At 35.9% G+C, this 22,935-nt stretch overlaps 2 protein-coding genes across 2 annotated transcripts; both read right to left on the minus strand.

The window, feature by feature from the left end:
* Positions 1-5,870: 5,870 nt before the first annotated feature.
* Positions 5,871-7,426, minus strand: LOC126793680 (uncharacterized). Its single transcript, XM_050520276.1, has 2 exons — positions 7,216-7,426; positions 5,871-6,931 (listed from the first exon to the last, which is right to left on the minus strand). Exons 1-2 carry the CDS (start codon positions 7,381-7,383, stop codon positions 6,284-6,286), a joined length of 816 nt encoding a protein of 271 aa, XP_050376233.1. The 5' UTR covers positions 7,384-7,426; the 3' UTR covers positions 5,871-6,283.
* Positions 7,427-16,530: 9,104 nt separating this feature from the next.
* LOC126793668 (ethylene-responsive transcription factor 5-like) lies at positions 16,531-17,796 on the minus strand. Its single transcript, XM_050520263.1, has one exon. It carries the CDS (start codon positions 17,647-17,649, stop codon positions 16,627-16,629), a length of 1,023 nt encoding a protein of 340 aa, XP_050376220.1. The 5' UTR covers positions 17,650-17,796; the 3' UTR covers positions 16,531-16,626.
* Positions 17,797-22,935: the final 5,139 nt, after the last annotated feature.

Genomic DNA, 22,935 nt, shown 5'->3' on the forward strand with positions numbered 1-22,935 from the left:
GTACTATAGCTCGATCAAGCTTGTTCGGTAGTTCTGTCTTGTTTATATATTTACGAAGTATAGTCCGATTAGTCCCCTGGTGATAGGAGTGGAGTGGCTTTGCAAATTGTACATGGTAATGACAGCTCTAGGTATTGACCTACATTTGCACGCCTCCAATCAAGCAATAATTAAGTCATTTAGGTAAGGCATGCAATGAGGTCACTCGCATAACAGTCAAATTCAAAAGGTTCACTTGACTTCATATTGAAACTCTAGAATTGATATTCTGATCCATGCCACTAAATAAGTAAACAGTCAAATGTATATCGATCTACAAGGTTAATTTACGTGCGCATGCCTATTTGTTGAACTTCTTTGGCACTTATCAATCACAATCGATTATTACTGTAATCATAGTCATAATATAGCTCTCTTTAATTACAAGGGAGCTTAGTATATATATGTCATGCATGGTGGGGAGATGTAGTTTTTAATTATCTATATTTATCTATATACCAGAACATGCTTTGTCAACTAAAAAGTACTATGAAAAATCAAAAAATTCTTTTATACCATATATATGTTAAAATAAATTTTAATATTATAAGGATACCATGGTAAATAAATAAATACTGATAAATTAAAAGAAAAGAAGAGAAATTTCTCCACCACCTCAACTATCCCATCAGATAACTTCTCATCTTCTCACTTTGATAATCATCTCTAAAAAAACTATAAAATTATTTTACATATGCGATGGGTAAGGCTAGTATTATTATAACTAGAACATGATTTATCAACTAAAACAAGTTTGAAAATACGTATAGGTCTCTACATCATATATTAATTTAAAATTATGTTGAATATTTAAGGCATCAAAAGGTAAAAATAAAAATGAAAACAGAGAAAACAATTTTTCTTTTTACAAATAAATTCCATGTGATGTAAGTTCTGTAACTACCCCCGCTATCACTACCACTACTTTGTAGTAAATCTCTAATTATTCTGAAAAAAAAAATATACTCATCGGGTGTGTATTGATTATCTCTCAAAAGAAGAAGACCAAAAGAAAAAATGTTAAACATCTGAATTACCAAAGTGGACTAGACAGCTCGCTTGTAAAGCCTTGGTCTCTTTTTTATTGTTGTAGGCAGCACTAGTATTCTTTTTTTATATTTTTTGTAGTTTTTATATGAAACTTATTCTTCATGTAATTTTTATACTTATAACTATTTGTTTTTTATTTAAAAAAATCAAAATAAACGACATGTATTTTTACTAATAATATTTATAGTTGGAATTTGCTCAAATAATTTTTGGTTAAAGCATTTTTTAAATAACGCTATAAAATATTAATTCTATAGAACCACGATTTTTTTATGCACGAGTACACTTAAATTCTTGGCTCGCCACTGGTCATCATTTACTTATCAATCAATCTTTCTAACTTCTTCTGTAGAAACACATGTTCGACGTCCTGTGAGTAGTCTGAATCTTAATTACTTAAAAAATAAAATCGATATCTCAGTCTAGCAATATCGATCACAACCTTGTATCTTTAGGGAAATCCGATTCTTTTCTTGTAGCATATAATAATGCTGCGGCTGGTAGGTTCCTGATCAACATCAAGGCGCACGACCCAAGCTGAATAATAAATATAGTCAGCAAACAATTAAAATTAGTGAATATACCACAATGAATAGTTAATTAAGTATTCTTATTGCATTATTTGCATGTACATGAGTAGATTAACTCGATCAATTAGTTCCTTCCTTCTTGGTAGAAAATGACCGGTACTCTTTCCAATAAACAAGAGTGCTTGATGAAACGATATCCTCTTTTACGGTTCTCTTCGGTCTTCATTTTGTACGAGTCTTAATTCTCGTGGTCTGTGACAGTTCTCTCACTCTCAATAGATGATCTGATAGGGGCGGATCCAGAATTCAAAAGCCGTCTAGGCTAATTTATATACCACACTAAATTTTTTTTTTTTAGGTTTAGAACTCAATGGATGAATGATTCTCACTTATGTAACTTTCAATCAAAATATACACCGAAAAGATGTAAAACGAAACTTTGTGAATTGAAAACTACAAACATCACAACATTGCAAGTATGCAATAACAAGCTAACTAAACGTACCCTACGAGGCTCCCTCAATTTTCAAACTCTTCAATTATGGAATCATTATCAATGATATCGGCAAGTTTGTTCAATATAGAGAATCATTAAATTATCAAGAAAAGAAATCCATTCAGTTGGCAACTATAGAACCAGGTAATTGTATTGAATCATCGCAAAACACTCACATAAAAGAAAGCATCAAGCAATTCATATCTTCTTATTATCTTAAACTATTGAGACCTATGACACATTTATTAATTTGATCATAACATACAAGGAAGATGAAAAAAAATATCTATTAAAACCATATACAACAAACACAATCTTGACGACAAGAAAGAAGACCAGACAACAAAACTGACAAAAATTCCAAAAATCTTTGAAACAAAGCATTAAAACCTCAAATAAGCGTCACCAAAACAAGCAAGTGAAGCCACACGTACTAAACTAATCATGTAGCCTTAAATCAGGCAACACTTTGACATATTTTTAACAATAAACTGTATGGAACACTCAAAAATTTAATTAAAGAATTGGGAATAGTGGAATTGAGGCATAGAGGGTTATGAAGCAATTGCTGTGTGCGAGGTGCGGTAGAGAGTTGGTATCTTGTGGCTTCAAACGATACTCATAGATTTTTTTAGTGGACACCATATAATCATATATATATCTGATGGTTTTGTACCTAAAATCTCGTACGGGCTCAAGCCCATATAGTCTTCCACTTCTCTCTGCCCCTGCTGATAGGCTTTGTAAGGTTGCACTAACATAATCAAATGCGAAGAATAAATTTTAAGAACAATACACGAACTTTTGTCCACTGATAATTGTAGTTACTAGCATGCCATTATTAAATTTATGAAGGGTACAAATGTATATTTCATCCCCACCTCTTTCTTTTTTCACCTTCTCCCTCTCCATCACTTTCCCTCTATATTTGCCATGCCTGAGAAGATGAGAAGAAAAGAAAAATAAGCCAACATCTCAATCGAAACCAAGTCAGTGGCAACAACGATACCAATTCCAACCAGATATGGGTTCGACTCAATGAAGGATATGACAAGATCGAGCTACGATTCACAGCGGCTTTCTCACGTCAATGGTCCAGATCCTTCTCGCCCTCGTTGGAAATTCACAGTATTTCCGTGAGAGAGAGAGAGAGAGAGAGAGAGAGAGAGAGAGAGTCGGCAACGACTTCTAGCGTGTGGAGTTAGATGAGAGCTTCAGCCTGAGGCTACTTCTTGCGTTTGTGTCTAGGTATCTCCACCAACCATCACTTTTGTGGGTGGTGTTGACGATCTGCACTTCAAAATTAAAATGGACCTTAATTAACATTTTGTTTTGGGATGATGATTAATGGTCACAAAACTTTCTTTTGTGTGGATTCATTTGAACTTAGCTTCATAACCTTCCTTACAGAGAGAGACAAAATGAGAAGAAAAAGAACGGATTGAGAGATCGAATAGGACCGCTGAAAATGTCATCACTGAAGAGACAATATTAACCCTGAAAATATGACGGAAATTATACAAACTAACGGATGTATCTAAAATGTATCGAGTTATATAATGCATGTACTAATGTGATAGTTTCGAGAGTTAAGTTACTACACTTAGTAGTGACAAAAGTCAATATACTATTTTTAAAATTTTCTCAAATGGAAATGTTGGACTAATTAACCGGAAAACAAAAACTAGGTAAGCTTTGTCAACTCATCCATAAAACAGACACTAAAAGGGAGTAAAAGATCATTACCCAGCATGTCATAGTATCCGTCCAATTTCAATAACCTTCAAATAAACAGAACTCATGCGGTGACCTTTATTGGCCGGTAAGTTGTAAATCTAACATTATAAAAATCATGCATTCGAATCTCGTATATATAAGCGCGGTGTGGGCTCTGTGGGAAGAAAACCAAAACATGCAATAATAGAACTCAAGGCATACACATAGCGAGTTTGGTTTTGATTGATGATTAATAATTACATCATATCTTTTTGTCTGTGGACTCTGATCATATAAGCTGGCTAAATTGTTTCAAAAAGTAGTACAACTTTCATTGCAAATATATAGTTGAAAACCAGCACGCGATCGTTGTTGAAGGAAATGAAAAGAGAGGTTAGAGCATCCGCACCCATAAATTGCATTTGCTCAAGCAAATGGTAGGGCCAGAAGCAAATTTTGCTTCAAGCAAATCGATTTCATATTTTGATCAAGCAAATCGATTTTTTCACACACCCATTTACAATTTGCTTGAGCAATTCAATTTTGTCTTGTTGTGAAATAATTAAATTTTTTTATCAGATATATTTACAACCAATAATAATGTGCCACGTGTCATTATCGACTCGATATTATTCAAAATTTCCGATAAGATTTTCGACTAATAGATAATTGACACGTGTCACTACCACGTGTCATTGTCGCTAAAATAATTGGAGCAGATTTCCGATAAGATTTTCGACTAGTAGAGAATTGACACGTGTCACTGTCAGCAAAATAATTGGACCAAATTTCTGATAAGATTTTCGACCAATTTGCTATAAAAACGTCTAATATCACTCATTATAACTCATCCTTCAATCTAAACACTTAGCAACATTTCCTTGTTCATCACTCTGATGAATCCTTTCAGCTTTCACAATTTTTTCAGGCGGAGACAACGTCAACAAGAAGAGGATGACGATATGGAGCAATCATTCGTGAATCAGGTGGTCATGCGGAAGCACAACACGATGATGAATCAACACGATCAAGCGGTTCACGTCGCGGTAAAAAACCGAATAAGCCACGTCAAAGGCTATCTAGGGGACACAATCTCATGGAAGATTACTTCATCGAACGTCCAATTTTCGACGCTCAAGACTTTCGTCGGAGGTACAGGATGAGCAGAGACCGATTCAACATTATCATGACGGACCTCTGCAACCACGACATGTCTTGGCATCAAAGAGAAGACGCCACTGGTTTGCTAGGGCTACTTCCCCAACAAAAGATGACCGGGGCTCTACGAATGCTAGCGTACGGGTCAGCCGCAGATCAGTGTACTGAAATTACAAGGATGGGGGAATCGACTACCCTGAAATGTATGAAGGAGTTTTGCAGCCAAGTTGTTCATCTCTATGGTCCAAGATACCTCCGCAGTCCAACACCGGCAGACCTCACGCGACTATTAGCTAAAGCAGAACGCCGAGGTTTTCCAGGTATGATTGGAAGCATCGACTGCATGCATTGGGAGTGGAAGAACTGCCCAACCGCCTATCAAGGGGCATACTCGGGCCGAAAGGGTCGCCCAACGGTTATCCTAGAGGCAGTGGCCTCGTATGATACGTGGATATGGCACAGTTTTTTTGGCTGTCCTGGAGCTAAAAATGACATTAATGTGCTCCACCTATCGAATGTGTTCTCAGAGATCCTTGCCGGAAGAGGCCCAACTGTCGTCTACGAAGTCCACGGACAGAGGTACACCACAGCTTATTATCTGGCTGACGGAATATATCCAAGGTACTCTACATTTGTCAAAACAATTTCCAATCCCCAGACGCCGCAAGATAAGCTCTTCGCAAAGAAACAAGAGGCATACCGGAAAGATGTGGAGAGGGCATTTGGCATCTTGCAATCTCGATGGGCAATTATACGTCATAGTTGTACATTGCACCACAAATCGGTAATGACTACCATCATGTTAGCTTGCATTATATTGTATAACATGATTGTTGAGGAAGAGTATGTGGATGATGAGGATGATGATGAGGAATAAGAAGAAGACTTGCAAAACCCATCGAGGGCTTTCCGGGTTTATGATGGGCCGGTGAATGCACAAGGGAATCGAGTTCTTTTTGAGCCAATCAGTAGAGATGGAGCTAATATACAACGGTTTCACGACCGTGTTGCCGATCTCGAATCCGCTTACATCCATCGAGAGCTCCAGAAAGACTTGGTGAAACACATTTGGAGAGTGGAAACCGGTGAAATACTTTAAATATGTTTTATTGTGTGTTTTCATGATGTTTGTGTTTAATTATTAAGCTTGTGTTTAATTTCAGTATGTGTTTTAATTTAATGTGTATTTCAATTTCAACTTAATAAATAAATTGCATTTTATTTCTCGAAAAATTTAAATTACATAAAATGACGAGCCAAGCCCAGATTTATTCTTAGTACAATACTATAACTACTATGGAAAAAGCACGCGATTTGGGTGATAACAATCCGAATATGTTTCATCGGTAGGTTGATCTTGACTAGCTTCTCCTTCATTAAGGATTGCTAGTTTCCTCTTGGTAAAATACCTTTTCGAGATTGGGGTCATAGCCTCCAAATCCATTGTCATGATCCTTGTGTCATTCTCTTGTTTCTTCAATCGTAACTCTTCTTCCGCCCTTGCTTCTTTTCGCTTTTGAATGTCTATGTACTCCGCATAATAATTAAGCTCACTTTCATTATGGGCTAGCCTCTTGGTATGCCATGATGCTTGGTCACTTGCAATGGTATGCAAAACCTCCACCCGTTGCTCAATAGGAGTCTTACCATGTTTCTTTTGGCGCCTAACTTCCTTTGCCGCCTTGGTTCCCATTGGTCTAGGTGGACTCGATGGAGTTGCCGTGTTGCTTTGAGGTGTCTCATTCAATTGGTCGTCATCCAAATTGATGGTTGGAGATGATTCAGTTGCGGAAGGAGTACCGTGGTAACTACTTGCATATGGAGATGGAGTAGTAGGTAGCACCGCAACGAAAGATGGATGATCTTTAACCACTTCCCAACATTCAAAGTGTGTAAACTTTTTCTTCTTGGCATTATAGTAACATGATTGAGCTTGTCGTTCCTGATGTAAAAAACTTATATTAGGTATTTATTTAATTACATAATTTAAATAAATTAGATAAAACAAATAATGTAACCAATTAGATATATTAAAACAAATAATGTAAACAATGCTACATATTTAAACAAATAAAATAAAATAAATAATGTAAATAAAATTAGATATATTCAAATAATTAAATATGTAAACAATGTTATATATTTAAACAAATTAGATATAAATTACATAATTTAATTCATATAATCAAATAAAAATTATAATATATGATAACACAATGTACTTACTTCGTCCATTAGCGAAGTGCCGCTAGCTATACGTTGTCGTGATGCCGCCAAACATTCGCCCCATTTTTGCAAGAGTAGCTTGAACTTGTTGTAGTGAGAAGCGAGCGCGATTCGGGTCCTTGGCTCCTTCGGAGGTTTCTCACCCGGTGCTAGCACCCAATTTTGCATATAATCGCCATGAATTGTCTCCCACAATTTGTCCCTCTTTTGTTTGTTACCATCATATTCATCAATGCTATGACGGACAAAAGAAATGCACATTTGTAAATCTTCGGAAGGAAGCCAATGGGTGCCCATTGTTTTAGAAAAAAATGCTAAACGAAAAGAGAGAGGAGATACGAAAAGAGAGAGGAGATGGAGGAAGATGTGAAATTTGTTGTGCACAAATTGGTGTGAGTTCATAACAAATTGAAGTAGTATTTATAGGCAATTTTTTGGGAGAATTTTGAAATTTTGGGGATTTTTTTACAATTTTTTGGGTTTATTTCCGTTATGATCAAATAGTAGCCGTTGCCAATTAATTCTGACCGTTTGATCGAAATTTCTGATTCAAAATGGAAGGCCCAGATCAATTGGACCGTTGGCCAATCTTCTTGACACGTGGCAGCCATTCATTGGCTCGCTTTTTTTTTTTGGCGCGTGCGTTGCACGCGCCTAACATAAAAAAAATTCGCCCGTGCCTGACGTCACCCACGGGCGGTGGGCTCCGCCAGGCGATCGAGCAAACGCCGGAGCAAAATTTGCTCGAGCGATCGGACGAGCACCGCGGCTGGGTTGACTGGGCGAGCAGCTCGCCTCCTTCTGCTCGCCGGTGCGAGCCTCCCCTTCTCCTGCTCGAGCTCCTCCGGCTGGTCCCTCCTCCTGCTCGAGCACGCCGGCAAAATTGCTCGCCGCTGCGGATGCTCTTAAGGAGATAACGAGAGTGTGAGCGAGAATTGTTTTTTTTCTTTTGCTTATATAAGAGTTTGAGAAATTTTATATACACTCCACTAACCTCTTAACACACACCCCCTAAAATTTTCTTTTACAAATAGATTTTATAAATAGGTTAAATGACTAAATTAGACATATATTATTATAACGAAATGTAATAATTCTAAATGGCGTAATACAACTATAAACCTAGACGTGTTTTTTCTTCGTCTTCTTGAAGATCTCTTCATCACCTAACCAGTACTCACATCTCCATACCTATTTGAAAAAATTTCAAGTGAGGTATGTGTTCTTTGTCATTTTAACATTATTATGTTGCTTAATTATTTTTTATTTAATTATTAATTGGCCAATGATCTTTTGAAAATAGAATGATGTTTATACCCAAAATTTATTCTTATTATTATTTTTTGAGAATACTATACCCGAAACTAGTAAAGAGTATGCTCTAAAAATTATTTTTCATAAATATAAATATTGAATATAGTCATATTAAATAATATGATATTTAATAAATTTTTAGCATAAGGGTATTTTGGGTACTTTGGGGGTGTTTATTGAGTAATATATTGAAACAAAAAATTTAGTTGTTGGTATATTAAGTAAGGAGTGTGTATTAAGAGTTTAATGGAGTTTATACAAAATTTCTCTAGCTAGAAGTCGATATGGATAACATTAATATATGAAAATTCATCCTTAAGTTTTTTTTTAAACTATTACGCGAAGTCTTATATTAATCAGTCTCGTACGAAACAACATGAACACGTTCCCGCCTTTTTTTAGGGCAACATCAATTGAAACGTGCGAAATAACCAAGAACTTGACTACAGTTCTAATTATAAAAAAAAGAACTATGTAAAACTAGGCCTTAGCCATTTATATGTTGAGACTCTGCAGTCGACTCATAAATCATCACCAAGGAACCAAATGAGCCGGTTACTAAGGAGAGTGTAATATGTAGGAATACACCATAAACATGGAACACTCATGTGCACCACCGAGAGACCATGCGAAAAAACTGAGAAAATTCCAAACAATCTCAAAGATGCAAACCCTAAAATGTAACCCTTGAGGAACCAAAAAAAAAAACACGGAGTGATAACCCATCTTTAAGTTAGTTTTGATCAATTTCAAGTTATAGGCGTGCTAATTTATTTCCGTGTAACTGTTTAGGTTTCCAAAAGTAAGAAACTTCTATACTAATTTACTTGTCTAATTTTCAATCAACAATGGATAGAAGACAGAAGGTATACTCATATATCTTTCTCAAAAACAAAAACAAAACAAAATAGACAGAAGTTATATATCATACTATGTATATTTCAACTCTATCAGCTTTTTTTTATTTCGTCAGACGTACAACTCTATCAGCTCAGTTTTGTTAATTCAAAGGTGCTAGCTTAATCATATTATCGTATTGGTTGACTGTGAGAGATTTATATGCATGCATTGAAAATTTTATATTAATAAGTTAATTTTAAACACAAGTCAATTTGCCAAATGATGAGTGAAGCTTGTAACAAATTGATCCCTAACCACACGACAGCACTATTATATCAATGCATGTTCAACATATTGCTTTCCTTAACTCATCATGTTAAGTTATTAAGTCCTCATTAATTGAGTCATATACAAATCAACACAAAGGACATATAGGTCATCGAGGATGAGATTAACAGGAACTTAGGAATTCAAAGTCTTTGACTCATTAATTAATTTAGTAAACTTGAAATAACGTATAAGCATTGTTAAGCATGTACAGTCAATAATGATATAATCAAGTCGACCAAGAATCAAGCCTTGATATCTTCATGTATAACTTCAGTCGTATCCAGGAGAAGATACTGTCCTTGACTCCTTGATATATAATTTTAGGCTTTCAGCAATTCATCGATCTATGATTGATTGCGAGTCCGGTAATTGATCTATACATAGTAACTTCTGATCGAAGTCAGTAGGACACGTACAGTAGAATATGATATTCGGTGGCTTCGTATCACTGGCTAAAGCACCGGTAATGTTGCTAGCTCTAAGAGTATCCCAAACAGTTTTTACATAAATTCTCTATCATAAATAAAGTAGGAAATCACAAAATCTCTATAAAAAAATCACAACTCCAACAGCTCTTTTATAATATTTGTCAAAATTAAATGCATTAATGCATAATTAAATGAATTTATAAAATTATTGTATATTTGTTCATAATAGAGAAATGATTTTATTAGTTTAGAGAGTGAATTCTATGGGCAAGTATTAAAATTTAGAGATTTTTTAATAAATTATATAAATTTTGAAAATTCTATAAATCTAAAGATTTTCATATTCTCTATTTCCACTTTTTTTATAATAGAGAACGTTTTACATAAGTTGTTGGGGGTAAAAATTGTTAGAATTGATTGGCTTAGATTTGAGCCATTTGGAATCCCACATTGGAAAAAATGAAGAGTCATCATTGGGTTATAAGGATTGATACCACGCACACTAATGTCGAGGCCTTTTGTGGAAAACCCCATACCCGAACTCCACCAGTGGGGGGAGTATCGACATTATTGGACCCGTGTGTGTGAGATTGTTGGCCGCTTCCGCACAACAATTGGTATCAGAGCCCAAGTTACGTTTGAGACTTTGTGTCTCATACGATCGAATTTGGTGAAGCTCTCATTTGAATTGGGGTCACAAGATTTGAACTTAGATTGATGCTTGTGGTCGAGGTAGAACTATTTAGATCGTGAGACAATTAGTGATGACTCGAATCACGCCAAGGTGGAGACTGTTAGAATTGATTGGCTTAGATTTGAGCCATTTGGAATCTCACATTGGAAAAGATGAAGAGTCATCATTGGGTTATAAGGATTGATACCACGCATACTAATATGGACATACCCGAACTCCACCGGGTGGCTAAAGTGGGGGGAGTATCGACATTATTGGACCCGTGTGTGTGGGCCGTGTGTGTGGGATTGTTGGCCGCTTCCGTACAACAAAAATAAGGTGTTTATCTTTTAAAATATAAATTGTTATAATTTTATAAGAGTTATTAGAGATGCTCATGACCTTGCCAATAATTCCAACATTAATTGATCGGGGCAGTCCAATAAGGAGCTGGCTTCTCATGTGTTTAAGCTATGTGATTCCCAGATTATAGAGACCTGAATATGATATGTGACTCGCAAGAAAATGAGATCGAACTGATCGAGAGTGTTCACAACATACGATTCGATCGTTGAAATTAATCCGTCTATATCTTTTTATCCAACGTTAAGCTCGATCGCCTGGAGGCAACTATATAACTCTACCTGGCCTGCATCTATCTTGATCTTTTCAAAAATGAGGGAGTTGTATCAGAAAAGCATATATAAGAGAAACACACGTATCTTTACAGTAACCAATAGATTCACCATTATGAAGTAGACTTTAATTAGGAGTTGTGCAGGGCCCTGGAAGCCAAGTGGCTACGAGGTTTTGAAGTTAAATGGTGTTGATCGATTACACTGCTGCAAAAGAAGGGTTGTATCGTAGTACTGTAACTAAGGGCCCTTAGTCCTTTACAAAGGTGAAGATATATGCATGAAAAGTTGAAAACATCGTGAACCCTAAACCCTAAAGCCCTTAGTTCTAACTTAACTAGGGTATAACGCCAGACAAAGAAGTTAATTGGAGTTGATTATACTGATACATATATGCAGTAGTAGGATTATAGCTAGCTATCTAATATTTTAACTTTAAGTCTCAAAATCTCGTTTCATAAATAAGCGAGTGTTATTATAACTTTTTTGTGGTTGATGATTTTGCATTTCACATTAATAATTGTGTTATTGTGGGCGATGAAAACAACATCCACTGTTAATTATGTCAAAAAAAACATTCACTGTTGAAAAGAAATGATACAGAATGAGATAAGTGTGAATTTTTCAAAATTAATTCTCAAGGTAGAGGGGGGAAAATATGGAGAGACATATATAAATTGATGCAAGCCATACGACGCAGTGACGTCCCAATGGGAAGTTATAATATGTTTGAAGCCAGCAAAACAAAACGAAAACGAATGAATTAGTCATAGGTTTATTGACCCATTAATTAATTTATTATGATCGATCACGGGGATGTATATCGATCACGGGGATGTATATCAACGATCACACTTAATTAGTTTCTCAAAAGTTGAGGATTTACCAATCTTATCTATACTCTAATAACCAAAAGTGGTTTTGTCAACCAATTTGGCTGTGAAAATACAACAACACCCCTAGATCTTATATTAATTTTGAATAATAAATAGACAATCAGGTAAATAAAAAATTAAGCAGTAAAATAAAATAAAAATTTATTTTTCAAATCGGTAACTATTTTATAATCAGAACCACCCATGATCCAGATAACCTCTCACTTCTTTTTCTTTAATAATCCCTTATGTTTTTATTCTCATAATTCAAAATATAATTATAAAAAATAATACACATGCAGAGCATGTAAGTAGGGATAGTGACTATAATTAATTTTGAATAATAACAACGTCAGAAGAATGTATGTGGAGATTACATTTCACCTGATTTTCTACCGTTTGTTGTTAATTTTCTACTATATTATGGCATTAAAATATTTTCCTATACATATATATTCATTTCTTCAACCTCATAATATGACTCCAATTTTCAGAATCGTTCCATTTAATAATGTTTCTAACTTTATACATTTTGAGTATTTACTAGGTATGCTCAACGTAGAGATTTTAGTTTTCACGTCTAAATGTCACTCGTAACATAAAGAAACAGTGGTTCAATTGCCAGCTTAAAATATACAGTAAACTTGAAGCATACAACAAAACAAGGGATTAACGATTTGGAAAAGCGTATATGACGGCGGATAAATCTCTAGCTACGACGACAAAGCAATGGTCTGGTCTGCCTGACGGTGACGACGGCGGTGCTGTCAGAACATAAGTAAAAGTAACCGCGCGCCGTGGTCGGATCGCTGTTAGTTGGAACTTGGAACCCGGAGCTTCCTCCACGTACGAGCCATGCCGTGCATGCAGCAAGCTAGGTAGGTCAAAATAGATGCATGCTGGCACTATCATGAACGTGTTTCTCATCAGTGTCTCTGGAACTGGTGTTTCAAGCACACGCAGTTTATACATCTTTTTTTTTTAGATAATTTTGGCAAATTATCGAAGGTGTTACGATTTCAAAGTGCAGCAATAAACCGACAGTAGAATGGTTCTCTAACATGGTGACAACACTATATTCAAAAATCAAAGGGGTTTAGTCAACCTGAAGCCACGAGAATTTGTTTGTTTGAAACTTTGAACAGTCAGATAAAAGAGAAGTCAAAGCTCTGATAAATAATCAAACAAAAAAATAAAAAAATAAAATTGAGTTTGAACAATAATCGAAAGACGATTGTTCTTGCACAACTTGCATCCTCGAAAACAATATATATCTTTTTTTATTTATGTCGAATATAGCAAGGTCGAATTAACCTTTATTTCATTCGTTTAGAAATATTTATACATACAATTCTGAGAATAGATCCCTAGACTACAGAGCTCCAACAGATACGCTCAAGGGTGACCAGTAAATTCTGTTTTTGAGGATATACTAGGGTTCTACACACCTTTTATCTTAATAATATTTGAAACAGTTGACTTCACCGCCGGCCAGTTTCTATTTTCCGTGAGCGTCTGGCATGGAGTTTTCTCCTTCACTTTCACTAGCAACTTCAGTCTTCATACGTCTTCGTGTCATTTAAAAGAAAAACTTCATGCGTATGTGGGAATCTGCAACCCATGAACAACCTCGATCACCTCTTACCGTTAAATATTTCATATGAAGAGATGATTTGATACACCACATTACCCACAACAAAATATTAATTAAGTATCGACAGTTTTGGCAAAGAAGATGCGTCCCCGGCCCTACTATATGGCCACGTTACATTAATATCACGTATATCACAATCTTGTTCATACGATTAGTAGTTAATTATGGAATTCATATTCAACTATCATTTGATGTAAATCCAAGAGTTGAAAATAAAATAACTTAATTTTAAAAAGATTTTCTTTATATTTGAATTTACATCTAATAGTAATTAAGCATGAATTTCATAGTCAGCTACTGACCATATGAACGAGACTGATATCTTATATATTTGTTCATGACAACTGGTATAATCTATTAGATTCTTCCGATCCTGTTTCAATTCCATGCCATTTCAGTTCAAGCAATTTATAGGTGGGAAATGGTACTCAGTGGCTCAGTATATGTACTGATGTAATTAAGCACTCGATCGTCAGAATATGTGGTACATGAGACAGTGAACACTTATATATGGTGCGATCTATAATGATATCTTTGTATTTAATTTTACAGAATAGTTGCCCATGACTGTCTCTTTCAACAAAAGGTCTTTGATTGTTAGTTCATTTTTAGAAAGTGCTTTCAGAAATCAGTACCTACGCCGAATACCATTTGATCTAGTGTGGTATAACCTCCCATTTGAAAGAGGGAAGTCGTAAAATTAGTTTTTATCTTCTTTTTAAGTAAAGGAAATTCGATCTACAACTTATAACCTGCACCCTTAAAGCGGCAACTTCCTACGTACACCACGTACGTAGTAGGATTTGCAGCTTAACGACCCAAATTAGTGATCGAATCAGCAATGAAATTGCCTTCACAGGGAAACTAACAAATGGAAGCTGATTTTCTCAAACTAAGACGCCAAATAGATCGAAGATGTCTTTGAAGTTTGAATTAAGGCTGTGTTTGGCCTCGAGTTTAGCCCAGATTATGAGCTTAAATTCTCAAATAATCTGATTAAGGTGTTTGGTAAATCAGCTTATTTCCGAAGTTCACGAACTCTGATGCAACTTTTAGGCAAATTATGAAAACTGCAAAATGGATATTTTAGGAACTACTGCTGATTAAATCTGCAAACACATATTTTTTTCAATCTCACCTCGAGGCCAAACTGGGTGTAAGTCTTCATGGACGTGAAAAATTCTTGATATATAATAACATCAATTGAAATCTTGAAATTCTTCTCAACGAGTAATTATTCTGTGTACCCGGAACACCATGTAGTATTGTCATTTGGTGTACTCATGTTACTCCATGGTGTGATAAAAATGCACGCATGAAAAAGAAAAATATTATTTAAATATAAATAACTAATAAAAATAAGAGAAATTTTATATACACTCCACTAACCTTAATTTTATATAAGGAAATTCAAATATAGGGTGTGTATTAAAAGGATAGTGGAGTGTATAAAATTTCTCTAAAAACAAACACAATAAAAATAAACCAACAATATTAAAATGGTACGCCACATATTACTAGTTACATATAATAATTTTTCCCTCCTCAACATAGATTATTTTGCAATTATAAAGCAGAGGATGATACTATTGTCACGACCAATAATATTAATGCATTCGGGCACATGAATTAATTGAAGCTGAACCCATTTTTTCGGAACCAGCAAATTAAAACAAGCTAACACTCCACTGCGATTTATGATGACAATTCCATACAACAACATTTTCTGATGAATTCCCAAAATAATTGTAGCATTTGAATAGAAATCTGGCACATGGATCGGCACACATTAGGTTTTGATAATATTGTGGAGCTAAGAAGTTGCTAATTTCATATAGCATGTCCTTATCAAGTATGTTTGTAGTATTATTTCTGTATCTCTAAATTTTTGCGTTATGATCCTCCGGATTCGCTAATTTCTAGTCATATGAATAATGGAAGTAGGGTTGAGCCTAATATCAGCTAGTTATCACTGATTCCTTTTTTTTTTTTAAATACGATATGATGATATGGTACAAAGTTCTGTTTTCTATTTCCCTTTTTATTTTCGTTTCTCTTTACTTTTAGGTATAAGATCCTTCATTCATTTCTTCATAATTGAACTAATGATAATGGGACTCTGGAGAATACAAATTAAAGTTTATCAACACAAAGCTCTTCATTATCGAAAGTTCCCACGTATATATATCAGTCCATAGTCAGAGTGAAGCTTCACTCTGAAATTTCATAATGAAGTTTCAATTTTGGCACACTTTTCGGTCAAATTTTTTCAGCATAAGCGATTCAATATTTAGGTATGCTATTCAAGATCATCTCTACAAAATTTCATCCAATTTGACAATGATTTGAGCTTTCAAAATTGAAATTTACACGAACGGTTCACGTTGAACAGTTTTAATTCATTTATTGATTTAATCTAATTTCAATACCTTAACGATGTCTGAATTAGATGAAATTTTATATAGATGATCTTGAATAGCATACCTAAATATTGAATCGCTTATGTTGAAAAAAATTGACCGAAAAGTGTGCCAAAATTAAAACTTCACTCTATCAATCACATATATATCAGAACAATAAATACTTTCTTCCTTTTAAAAGAATTTAAAAGTCTATGACAACTCGGGCGATGAATATGAGATTAGTTTTTTTTTTTAATCTTTCATACGACCATAAGCTGTGAAAAACCCATCGGCGGATGGGGAGATAACGGCGACAACGGCGGAACATTGAAAATCCCTTTCACATCCTCATCGGAGTCAAAAAACGCTGCCGTCCAATTGGACGGTGTCAACGGAATATCCTTTATGTAACTCACGGCCTGCTGATCCGACACCGTTACTTTCTCCTTCTTCACCACCACGGATTCCGATTTCACTTCCTCCTCACGACGTCGTTTTCTCTCAACCACGGCCCCTGTCTCACTCCGTTGCGGGTCATGTTTCCCGGCTTCAAGAGGAAAGTTAAGGATTGCTTTGGAGCCTCGGAGTTTAAACGCCGACCGGTCGTAAGCCTTGGCGGCCTCGATGGCTGTGTCAAAGGTTCCAAGCCAGACCCGGGAGCCTCTCCGGTTAGGGTCTCTGATCTCCGCTGCGTACTTACCCCACGGTCGTTGTCGGACCCCCCGGTAGTGTTTCTTCTTCTGCTCACTCTGAACCGTCTTCTGGACCACCTGAGGCTTCTCGGAATTCGAGAACTGGATCCACTCGGTCTTATTCGGCAGAGAGATAGTGAGAGCCGGTTTCCGGGTAGAAGCGATTTGTCTGGGAGCTGTTTGGTTTAAGATCTGAACCTCCGGTTGGAGATCAAAGAAACTAAAGTTGTTAACTTGAGGCTTGGAGTCAAACTCAAAGGACGTTTGGGAGGTCAAATCAGCTGGCTTGGGGTTTGTGAGGTTAATCTCTTGAGGCTTGGTTTCGAACTCGAAGAAGTCATTAGGGATTAAATTGTTGGAGGTGAAGTCGAGGAGTTCATTGTCAAAGTAATCAGAGACTTCGATGGAAGATTGAGAAGTGGACAAGGAACTGGACTGGGATCTGGATAGATCGGAGGATGTGGAGGATGAGGAGGAGCTTAGCTCATCAGTAGAAGCAAAGCTTCTGCTCATGGGGGAGAACTCGCCGAGAAGATGGTTCTTGATGAAATCCAGGGCAGCCATGTCTGAGCTGATGAGAGCAGCTTCCATTGATGAAGCTAGAGAATAATTTCAAATTTGTTTAAGAGGGAGATTATATTAGAGATGTTGAGACTAAAGAAAGAGTGGAAAGTTGAGAGTGGAATGGGAATGGAGAAGCGAGAGGCTTCTATATATACAATCGGTTTTGCAAGGGTTGAGCTTTGACCCAGAAAACAAATTGGAAATGAAGACTTTAGTGCCCGGAGTGAGAGAGACGAAGCATCCTATCTTAATTACCTTTCCAATATGGCCCGATCCGGTTCATGCTTCTACGTAAATCAATGCCAGAGGCTCTTTTACAATATTTGGATGGTGGGGTCCACTAGCAAGTTGTCAGGTATTACATCGACTTTTTGACCCTTTTTTATATGTCGTGTCGTTTTTATGGAGGGGAGTGGTGTACTTCCTTCCTGGACGCTTCTATTAAAGCGAAGCTGCTGGTTACAATATTATTTAGGGTTCGTCATGGGAGGATTGGCTCATAGATTGCACATTTTACTGTTGGCATTTAGTTTATACTGTAATTTTCTGATTCTATGGGTATTAGGCGATTTAGGCCAGTAATTTTGTACGTTAAACTAAGTAATTAATATGGGTGAAAGAAAATATAAAGTAATAATTAAGATTGTTCTTTTTGCGGTACAAAATAATTAAGTTGATATTAATTAATGACTTCCATTCACACACGTATTTTCTTTTTGAAGTTAAAGTAAGAGATTATGCGATATAAGTTAATTGGAAGTACCTTAGCTAGTCCTCAAAGTGACAAATCTACCCAGATTTCGAATTAGTGAGTGATCATATGATCCTTCATTTTGTTTCTGTTCAAGTTTCGCTCCATTGTTAATCCTCATCTTCTTCTTTATTAACTTGGCGGGAGGATATCACTACAAAAAGTCAAAACACACATTTTATGTGACATTTGATCATGTGGGCATTGTAAAAAATATATCACATATCTGGTTTTCATTATTATATCATAATACAAAAAGCACATTTGTTGTGATATGTGAGATCTTTTTTTTTACAATGCCCACATATTAAAAGACCACATAAAAATGTGTCTTTTGCCATATTTTTTCGTAGTGTATGTATATGTTGCAATGTGGACAAAAGTATCAAGATTAAATCAAATCTCTAGTCCACTTAACTCCTAAACATGTTCCGTCTCTATGCTAACACACCGCTTATCAGGCATATCTCGAGCTAAGCAAAAACAATTTGGATATTCGAATGGTATCTAATTAAGTTAATTAGAGAAGAAAATTAGTGTATGTTTCGATACTTTTGGATATATGCTTTGTTAATTGTATTGTAGAGATAATGCCTTTCTCATATCAAACCTAGGTTGCTCGATTCTCACTTTGGATTTGGTCATGTTCATTATTGATTTCATGCTTGAGTTTGCAAGCTTCCAGGTTTCGATAGCTTGAGATTCTAGACAAAGCACAAAATACGTGCAAGCAAGCAACGAACTTATTGGTTCTCTCTTGTCTTTTTTGTTCCAGAAACATTATAGATTTCAACCCCCAAGATTCTTTATTTCAGTTATTTTACTCGTGACTTGAATTCTAGTTTATCGCGTATTAAATCTTTGTGAACTTCCTACAAACTTTATTTTCATCGCGTGATGTGTGAACAGGATGACCTTCTCATTCTGCTCCTTAATTTTACATTAGCGTTTCGACACGGTAATCGGATTTTATATTCATCTTACCTCCTTTTGAACATGCATGCTGACTTAACCTGAGTAGTGAAAACTCTCTTACGTAGCTAGTACTCATATATTTTTAATACAAATTAAACGTATGTATTTGTCAAAATGCATAAGAGTAGACAAAGAATACTCTGTACGTTTCTGGGGCGAAGAATTTGATTTCTGGAGTTGAGTAACTTGTAAGAGTGCTGACTAGTTTAGTTGATAAAGTCTATAATATTGGTACGTTGTTACACTACAGGTACCGAGGTGCGTATGTGGTTGAAATATGTCTTTCACATTAATGACGATCAGAAGGTTCTTGCATCAAGTTGTGTTGTGCTTCCTTTTCAAAGCAATCTATTTTTTCAGGATAGAATCATGACATTTTCTTCATATGGAGGAAATGAAATTAGGATCAAAAACAACATATATAGCTGTACATGGAGAAAGAAATTGGCTGCTTCAAGAAAAACTGGATAGTGAAATACAATTACACAAACGCTCCTACAACTTGCATTCGGATCAACCACCCTTCGAAGTTCGAACACGAACTTGAACAGAGAACCTCTACAACTGATGATGTTGAGGGTTGCAGGGAGAGAATAGAATTTCATTACTAGAGCTATGAGCCTCTAGAACTACTGATGAAGTAATGATAATTCTTTAGTTTAGTTAGTAATGGACAACCGTTTTGCTCATGGAAATGACTGTATTCAATTATTAAACATTTAAGAGATTTTAGTATTACTGAGATAGGGAGGTAGACCAACTTCAATGTATGATAGCCATTAGACAAATTAAGCAGGAAGAGTTAGTTATACGTACCCTAGCTAGAATTGATCTACATTTAGTCATTTATATGAGCGAAAGATTAATCACCGTTGAAATCAAGGTGTATCATAACGAGTTTGTCTACATTTACTATACTATTTTCTTTATGATTACTTGGTGTTTGATACAGCTTCATGAAATTGAAGTTATGGATCCACATATATCCGCCTGACCGATTTTGTGTCATTATATCGACAAAATCTCCATATATAAACTTAAACTAGGGTACGTAAGGGTGGTAAAAGTCCAAATCATTTAGCCCACAGATCTGAAAAGCCCGCAGAGCCTCGTAAGTTTGATGGGCTTCTACCCGGCCCGGCCCACGAGAAAACCAGCCAAACCCCGCTTCCATGGGTAGAGGGCCGGGTTTAGTTTAGAGGTGTGAAACCCGTCCCGGCCCGTAAAACCCCGCAAAAAAATAAAATATTATACATGCATATAATATATTATACAAATATCAATTATATGTCTTTTGTTGTAATAATTATACATAAAATATTATATATATTAATAATATTAGATTTAAAATTTTATTTTCTTTATATTATAACTTTATACTAGATTTAAAATAAAATTATACCATTATGAAACAACTATATGAAGTAAACTTCTCGGGAATAATCGACACCAGCCGATGTTATCGGTACTAATATTTAGGGACCATGTTAAAACTTCATATAATTTGGACCTCGTCTGACCGTCAGAATATTCGGTAAACCGAAAACACCACTAATATGCCCTAAGGGAGGACCTATAACCAGGATGCGAACATCAAAAGCCGTTTGCATATATGAAATCATCTAACTTTTGTCACCGATCGTGCGCAGTCGCACCAAGGAAACTCATTTGGCAAAGCCCCGGTCAATGAGGTTTTAATATGTCAAAATGCCTCTTTTTTTGTTAACCGTAGGTACGGACGGTCAAACTATGTCCAAAACGGACACAATTTTTATGGGGTCCCTAAATATATATAGCGAACACATCAGTTGTGTCGATCGACCGTATTTAGAACCTGAGTTGTCGATCGCCGAAGTGTCCCTAATGTATCATAACTTTTATACTAAGTTTAAACTAAAACTATTGCATTATGAAGTGATTATATGAAGGACCTTCTCGGGAATAATCAACACCAACTGGTGATATCGGTAGTAATATCTAGGGAGCCTGGTAAAACTTCATATAATTTGGACCTCGTCTGATCGTCAGAATTTCCGGTAAACCGAAAACACCACTAATATGCTCTAAGGAGGACCTATAACCAGGATGCGAACGTCGAGACCGTTTGCATCTATGAAATCATCTAATTTTTGTCACCGATCGTGCGCGATCGCACTGAGGAAACTCATTTGGCAAACCCCCGGTCAATGGGGTTTTAATATGTCGAAATGCCTTTTTTTTGTTGACCGTAGGTATGGACGTTCAAACTATGTCTAAAACGGACAAAATTTTTATGGGTCCCTAAATATATATACAGATCACATGTGTTGGTGTCGATCGATCGTATTTAGAACCGAAGTTGTCGATCGCCGAAGTGTCCACTAATGTATCATAACTGTTATACTAGGTTTAAACTAAAACTATTGCATTATGAAGTGACTATATAAAGGAACTTCTCTAGAATAATCGACACTAGCTGATGTTATCGGTACTAATATTTAGGGACCTTGTTAAAACTTCATATAATTTGGTCCTCATCTAACCGTCAAAATTTCCGGTAAACCGAAAACACCACTAATATGCCATAAAGGAGAATATATAACCAGAATGTCGAAAGCCATTTGCATATATGAAATCATCTAATTTCTGTTACCGATCGTGCACGGTCGCACCGAAGAAATTCATTTGGCAAAACCCCGGTCAATGGGGTTAATATGTCAAAATGCCTCTTTTCTTGTTAACCGTAGGTCCGGACGGTCAAACTATTTCCAAAACGGAAAAAACATTTATGGGGTCCCTAAATATATATACCGATCACATCAGTTGGTGTAGATCGACCGTATTTAGAACCGGAGTTGTCGATCGCCGAAGTGTCTACTAATGTATCATAACTTTTATACTAGCTTTAAACTAAAACTATTGCATTATGAGGTAATTATATGAAGGAACTTCTCGGGAATAATCGACACCAGCTGATGTTATCAGTACTAATATTTAGTGACCCTCTTAAAACTTCATATAATTCGGACATCGTCTGACCGTCAGAATTTCCGGTAAACCGAAAACACCACTACTATGTCCTAAGGGAGGACCCATTACAAAGATGCGAACGCCGAAAACCGTTTACATATCTGAAATCATCTAAATTTTATTACCTATCGTGCGCGGTCGTACTGAGGAAACTCATTTGGCAAAGCCCCGGTCAATGGGGTTTCAATAGTCAAAACGCCTATTTTTTTGTTGACCGTAGGTATGAACGGTCAAATCATTCCAAAACTGACACAATTTTTACGGGGTCCCTAAATAAATATACTAATCACATCTGTTTTTGTCGATCGACTATATGTCGAAATGGAGTTGTTGATCGCCTAAGTGTCCACTAATGTATCATAACTTTTACATTAGGTTTATAATAAAACTATCGCATTATGAAGCGACTACATGAAAGAAACTTCTTGGAATCAATCAACACCAGCCGATGTGATCGGTATATATATTTAGTGAACCTATAAAAATTTAATGCAATTCAGAACTCGTTTGATCGTTGGAATTTTCGATAAAGCAAAAACATCATTAATATGCCCTAAGGGATGACCTATTACCAAGAT

This window comes from Argentina anserina, chromosome 5, assembly GCF_933775445.1.
Source record: "Argentina anserina chromosome 5, drPotAnse1.1, whole genome shotgun sequence".
NCBI lineage: Eukaryota > Viridiplantae > Streptophyta > Magnoliopsida > Rosales > Rosaceae > Argentina > Argentina anserina.